At 58.3% G+C, this 6454-nt stretch overlaps 4 protein-coding genes across 4 annotated transcripts in view; 2 read left to right on the top strand and 2 right to left on the bottom strand.

Annotated features, from left to right (window-relative positions):
- SODALDRAFT_340978 (DUF1746-domain-containing protein) overlaps positions 1 to 869 on the top strand; it is a gene marked incomplete at both ends in the record, with an annotated part of 1098 nt that extends 229 nt beyond the window's left edge. The window contains one exon of the mRNA XM_028613006.1: positions 65 to 869. Coding sequence (XP_028464592.1) covers positions 65 to 869 — 805 coding nt within the window. The remainder of the gene's footprint in view (positions 1 to 64) is intronic.
- A 79-nt stretch (positions 870 to 948) lies between these two features.
- On the bottom strand, positions 949 to 2248 carry SODALDRAFT_334985 (RNA-3'-phosphate cyclase family protein). Its single transcript, XM_028612354.1, has one exon. The coding sequence runs from the start codon at positions 2182 to 2184 to the stop codon at positions 979 to 981; it is 1206 nt and encodes a 401-aa protein (XP_028464593.1). The 5' UTR covers positions 2185 to 2248; the 3' UTR covers positions 949 to 978.
- A 224-nt stretch (positions 2249 to 2472) lies between these two features.
- SODALDRAFT_298371 (hypothetical protein) lies at positions 2473 to 5219 on the top strand. Its single transcript, XM_028608839.1, has one exon. The coding sequence runs from the start codon at positions 2539 to 2541 to the stop codon at positions 5158 to 5160; it is 2622 nt and encodes an 873-aa protein (XP_028464594.1). The 5' UTR covers positions 2473 to 2538; the 3' UTR covers positions 5161 to 5219.
- Positions 5082 to 6454, bottom strand: part of SODALDRAFT_334987 (hypothetical protein) — a 1823-nt gene continuing 450 nt past the window's right edge. The window contains exon 2 of the mRNA XM_028612355.1: positions 5082 to 6450. Within this exon, the coding sequence (XP_028464595.1) occupies positions 5333 to 6450 (1118 nt within the window). The 3' untranslated portion in view covers positions 5082 to 5332. The remainder of the gene's footprint in view (positions 6451 to 6454) is intronic.

The raw sequence follows: 6454 nt of genomic DNA on the forward strand, positions 1-6454 counted from the left end.
GAACCTCCTATGGGGAATGTACATTTTCCCCTTCTTCTTTTAGTTGCTAACCCCGGATTTGCAGATGCTCCGCCGTACGATTCTTCCTCCGGGCATGGACGCAGCAGAACTTCCTGAGCCCCAAGCCCGACGACTGGCCGATACCCATGCCTGCGATCCAGTCGCAGATCCTCGCCGTCTTTCTCCCCGCCACGCTCTGCCTCTTGGTGCATATATTCGGCACGTTGCCGACTGCGGGGGAAGCGTCTCGAGGGTACTTGCACGGCGGCATGATCGTGGACTTTATCGGCCAGAAACCACCGACGACGAGGTTGACGCTACTAGGACTCGATCTCCTGATTCTTGTGCTGCAGTGCTTCATGCTCACTGTCCACGCCGAACGAGAGAAGATTCGAGCCATCATTAAGCCGAAACGGTCTCGGCTTGTCGCTGCTCTCGAGGAGGTTGCCGAAGATATTAACGAACTGTTACCGAGTCAGCATGACGATGTGTTTCGCGCCGGCGGCGGGGCGACACGTAGCTCGAGGCCGGCCCGGGAGGATAACGGAGATATCGAGATGCAGGCTTTGGGGAGGACAGACAGCCGAGGCTCGGTTGGGGATGACAACGATGATGATGATGATGATGATGATGAGCGTTCGGCGTTCTTGGGTGGTGCGTCGGCAACATCCTCGCCAAGGGCTTCTCTGCTGGATGTCATGAGTTCGGGAAACGGCATGCTGCGAGAATTTCATGTTCTACATACCATTCGAAGTGCGACGCCGGATTTCTGGGGTACTGTTGGTCACACGCTACAATCTGCAGGGTACCAATCGACTATGGCCAGGTTAAGGGCGAGTAGAAGCGGGACACGGTTAGGGGGGAATTGACAATGCTAGATTAGCATCGGGTTCACACGAGACACAAAGGCAAAGGGAGAAACAAAACAAAAAGACATTAAAACATCCAGAGGGTACCCTCCTTGATTGATATGGTATCTTATGCCACCTTGCGACCAATATTGCCAACTCCAGCGCCCTTGACTGACACGATAATATCCCCCGAGTCATCCTCATCCACATCCCGCAGACCCCAACTACTCGCACCAAATGCCTTCAAGTCCCGAGCCAGCCCGACGACCTCTTCAGTGCCTATCACATCCCTCCCTATCCTCAACCTTCCCATATCTTCTGATCCCATCGCCATCAACGTAAGGACGGTACCAGCCGACGTCCTGCTCACGCATCCGCCTTGCGCAATGTTCTCCAGCAGTTGGTACGCGCACTGTTTGCCGATATCCTCCGGCACGACGCCTCCCGTAGGGGGCGCCACCACATCAGCCGAGTAAATCACCCCGGCGGAGCTCGACTCGGCCACCAGACTGAGCCCAAACCCAATACCGGTCCTCGTCTTCGTCTTATCCGGGTTCGAGACGAGAGGCGCCTGGTCATACTGCGCCGCCACGTGAATGTCCGACGAGAGCGGGTTCAGCACCTCCCTCGCCGCGTAGATCATCCTGCCGTTGTTCGAGGCCGACACGCCGGTCGAGTAGGCCACGCCGCGTATCCTCTTTATCCGGCCCGGGTTCCGGTTGAGGTGCAGCGTCTTGGGGAGGCGCACCTGGCTGGCGAACCGGAGCTCGACGATGCCGCCGCCGCCGCGGCCGCCCTTGCCGGGGCAGGAGCGCTGCAGGAGGCGCAGCTCGATGCGGGCGGGCGGGATGCCGAAGAGGCCGAAGAGGGGGAGGACGGCGGTGCGGAAGGAGTCGACGGACATGTCGCCCTTTTGGGTGGCGGAGGTGATGACGCCCGGGCCGGAGAAGCGGACGTTCATGTGGGCTTTCGAGAAGGGGGCGAGGAGGCAGATGGGCATGAGGAAGTAGGTGACGCCCCGGGTGTTGTTGGCGGGGATGTTGTGCTCGATGACTTCGTCTTCGGAGGCGCCGAAGCCGGCGATGGTACCCGTGATGAGGCCCGGGTGGTAGGTTACGGTGGTACCGGTGTAGGAGATTTGCATGGTGCTGCCGTTGGTGACGGCTTCGAGGAGGCGGAGGAAGGAGATCTCATGGGGGGCGAGACCTGGGTTTGTTGGGGAGGAACTGCGGATTTTGGAGATGTGGACGGGTCGGCCGGTTAATGTGGCGAGGACGAGCCGCCATGTGAAGGACCGGTGGCCGGTAAAGCGTAAGGATTCCGGTGAAGACATGATGGTGAGCGGGCGCACGTCACCTAGGGGCTATGGCGTGTCGAATCTCCGGGGAAGAGATACGAGATGTGTTCCCGAACTTTTTTCTTACTTCACTTTTTTTCGGCTTTTTGCCAGAGAATATCAGCCAGTGTTCTAGATATGGTAAGCGGTGAGACTTTTCAGCGGGGATTATATTGATAAGATAAGAAGAGTGATGGATAAGAGATAAGAGCAAATCAAAGTCGCGTCTTGAAATCTTGTACCAAGATTCGTGACTTCGTAAGAAATCGTCAAGAACTTCAAGACACCCTCTACCCTCTTTCAAATCCGAGGCTCCATGTCTGACTTTTGTACACTACTATTTTAGCTGCCATGTCTCGACGCAGTCTTTTTCGCGACGTTCAATGTCGAAGCAACTTTATTTGCCAATCATGCATTTCAGCGGGACGAAAGCCACACCAACAACCATGGACAATCCGACACAACAGCTCCGAGGCCACGGCCACACAACGACTCAAGTCCAAAATCAAAACCCAGGGTCGACGCAGAGTCCAACCGCCTGTTTCCTCCTCTTCAAGACCCAAGCCGGACACTAGGATTTCACTACCGCTTGGGACAACAAGGGATACAGAGAATGGGGATGCGGCGAACGGTGACGCGTCCGCAGCGCTCCTCCGAGACCTGTTAAAGAAGAGCGACGATCACACCGTTAAATTCTTCGAGAAAAACGACAAGGGGCGCGTCACGCCGCTTCAAGGTGATAAAGACTTTTCCGAGTCTCTAAGCGGGTTTAAGGATTTTCGAAAGGACTTCAAACTCGACCTTGGAGGAGATATGAGAAGTCTTCTTGCCGAACTGAAACAAGACGGAACGCTCAATGCCATAGGGATCAACGATGTCGAATCCGTTGCCCAGGATATAGAAGCCAACTTGGGCAATCTCGAAGATGCGGAAGCGGTTGGAGAGAAACTCGATGCCTACATTAAGAAGCTGGAAGAACAGCTGGAGGCCCAAGGCGAAGTCATGGACGACTTGCAGGATTTGAATCTAGACGAGTTCGACCTCGATGAGGACGATCCCGAGATGTTTCTGCGGCAGCAATATCCCAAGACGAAGAAACAGCCACGGCCGATCCCCCAAATCCCGACCGACACATGGACCTACAACCAGCGAAGGCGAGTAAGCCGGCTCAACGCGATCCTCGAACGCGTCGACAAGGAACTCCGACGCCGCGAGGCGTTGATGGCAAAGACGGTGCAATCCGTCTGGAAGTCATACAACCTGTCCAGGCAAACGCTCGCCAAGGCATGGGGTCACGTCCCGCTTGACGTCTGGGACTTGCTTTGGAAAATCTTCTCGGCCGACGAGGCCATCAACCCGAACCGCTTTCCCTACCTGTCCCTTCTGGCAAGGGACATGAGCGAGGCCAAGATCGCCCTCAACCCGTCGCAGCAGCTCATCAGCATTGAGGCCATGTTCGTTGAGGGCTTCGAAGCCAAGGCCACCGAGAACTGGAAGCGATGCATGAGCACGCTGGGTGACAGCGGGTCTGATACCTTTCGCGAATACTGGGAGCTGGGCGTTCGCATGTTCTGCGAGGCCGGTGATCTGGTCCAAGCGGAACGAGCCGTCAACAAGCTCCTCGAACGCCACCTCGATCCGCGGATTCTCATGCCGTTTATCCGGAGCTGCGCCGCGCAACCGTCGGAGGAGATGCGTGAGAAGGCGTGGGATGCCTATCGACGGCTCCGGGGCATGCTCGGGGAGTCGATGGGGCTGGAAGACTACGACCAGGTCATATCGTTCTTCCTCGCCACGAACCAGACCGAACGCGCGCTCCATGCTTTCGTTGACATGATGACGGCTGGGACCATCGATCTCCATGGTCGTACTCACCTGCCGTCCAAGATTGGGAACAAATTCTTCTTCGGCAAATGGCTCAAGCGGCTCATTGGAGCGGGTGACTTCGACGGAGCGCATAGCGTGTTCGCGTTCATGCGGTCCAAGGGCATCGAGCCCGCCCCCATCCAGATCAACGGCCTCATCGCCGCCTGGCTCAGGAGCGGCGGCGCCGAAGACCTGAAAAAGGGGGAGCAAGTCGCCTGGGACATGATCAGTGCGCGGATCGAATTCGTCCGTGCGAGGGAACGGCTCGCCGGCCTGACGGGGCCGGTGCAACTGGTCGAGGTCAACACCAAGCAGGAAGTGGGCCCGGTGCCCAAGGCGACGCTCGAGACCTTCTGCCTCCTGGCCGAGAACTACCGCCTGCGCCGGCTGCCGAAGCGGATGGAGGAGCTCTGGGCGGCCTTCCGCGAGGCCAAGATCAGCCCGGACGCCTTCATGCTGAACCAGCTGATGGAGTCGCACTCGCAGTTCGGCAACATCCGCGAGGCGCGCGCGCTGTACCGGTCGCTCGTGCGCGAGGGCGGCGTCAAGCCCGACTCGCACACGTTCATGGCGCTGTGGAAGATGCTGGGCGCCAACCGGCTCAACGTGGTGGGCGCGGACCACGTGGCGGACGAGGTGGCGCTCACGCGCGAGACGTTCGCCGAGACGATCCGCTTCTCGCACGTCTTCGACGGCGGGAAGCTGGACGGCCAGCTCGCGCGCAAGATGCTCCATACCCTGCGCCGCCTGAAGGACGACCTCGGCATCGTGGTCGCTTTGAGGGCGTTTTGGCGCCTGTTTGGGTACGCGCCGCCCGAGGTGCTCGCGCTGGAGATGGCGGTTGGCACGACGAACTTGGCGTGGGACACGGCGTCGGCGCGGCAGAAGCTGCGGCTTGCGAAGCGCAAGATCGATGCGCATGTCGAGGAGCGGCAGAAGATGTTGGGTCAGCCGTCCGTTACGTTGGATGAGATGACGCCGGAGCGGCGCGGGGAGGAGATGGCTGCGTATCTGGAGACTTTGTATTTGTCTAATGTGCCCGGCGGGGAGGCCCAGTTGGCAGGTGTTGCCAGGGAAATGGGCGTGTATGATATTCTGGTGAAGTGAAAACCGATAGACAAGACTATACCCCCCTGTTTGTATTATATGAAAATCTAGAAGACATCAACGCTCATGTGTTGCTACAGACCTTGGCCCAATTCCAAAGAGACCCATATTGAATGTAAATACAATTAAGAAAACAGGTAGACCCCGGGAGATATGGACACCCTCTTCCGCTCTAATCGTGATCCTCCTCGGTCAAACCGGGACAATCCTCCATCTGGGCATCAGGATACCTCGTCTTGCACCAGAAACAATAACAAAACTCCTCCCGCAAAAACACAACCAAACGACGCAACTTTTCGTGGGCGTCCAGCGCCTCGAATTCTTCCAACTCGGGATCTTCCTCGTCGAGGTCCTCAGCGAAGACGTACACTGTCTTTGCATCCCGTCCGAGAGCCCTCTTGTCGTCTTCATCCTCGTCAGAGTCCTCGTATGTCGGCAGCCGCGAGAGGCTCTGTTCCATGTCGCGCCTCAAGCGGGCGTTGCGCTCCGCTTCCTCGCGACGTCGGACGAGACCGCGCCATAGTACGTTCACGGACTTGAGCGGACGGGAGGGGATGTGTCTCCTCTTCGGTTTTGGATTCTTGCCGTTCCTCTCGTCTTTCGACCCGCTCTTTTCGGCACCTTTCGGCGCAACATCCTCTCCCTTCGCCGCCGCCTCAACCCCCGTCTCAACCTCCGCCTCTGCATCCGCCGCCATCCCCTCGGCAACCCGCTGCGCAGCAGCAACCAAACCTTCCACCCGCACAGCCTCCCTCTCCCGCGCCATCCTATCCCGGTACGCGATGGGATCCTCCCCGGGCTTCTGTCTCTTCCTCGCCTCCTCATCCTCGCCAAACGCCTCGCGGAGCTTCCTCCTCTTCTCACTCTCCATACCAATCCCGCCACGGTCCTCCTTGACCACGACCCTCAGCGGCTCGGTAACCCCCCGGCTCCCCGCCGCGCCGAGCGTCGAGCCGGGTTTGAACCCCATGCGCGCCATCATGGCGAACCCTTTCGATTTCTGGGCCTGCGGCCCTTCGAGCAGCGAGCGGGAGAGGGAGGCCTGGCGGGCGGCTTCTTCCTCTTCCGCGAGCTGGGCTTTGGATTTGGGCCGGGCGCGGGCCTCGGCGAGGCGTTTTTCCTGTTGGCGGCGTTGGAGGGAGGTGAGGGGTTGTTTGGCGACGGGGTCGGGTTCGTCTGCGAAGGACATGGACATGTAGTCTTCTTCTTCTTCTTCTTCTTCTTCTTCTTCTTCTTCTTCTTCTTCTTCTTCTTCTTCTTCTTCTTCTTCTTCTTCTTCTTCTTCTTCTTCTTC

Source organism: Sodiomyces alkalinus (genome assembly GCF_003711515.1).
Source record: "Sodiomyces alkalinus F11 unplaced genomic scaffold SODALscaffold_8, whole genome shotgun sequence".
Taxonomy (NCBI): domain Eukaryota; kingdom Fungi; phylum Ascomycota; class Sordariomycetes; order Glomerellales; family Plectosphaerellaceae; genus Sodiomyces; species Sodiomyces alkalinus.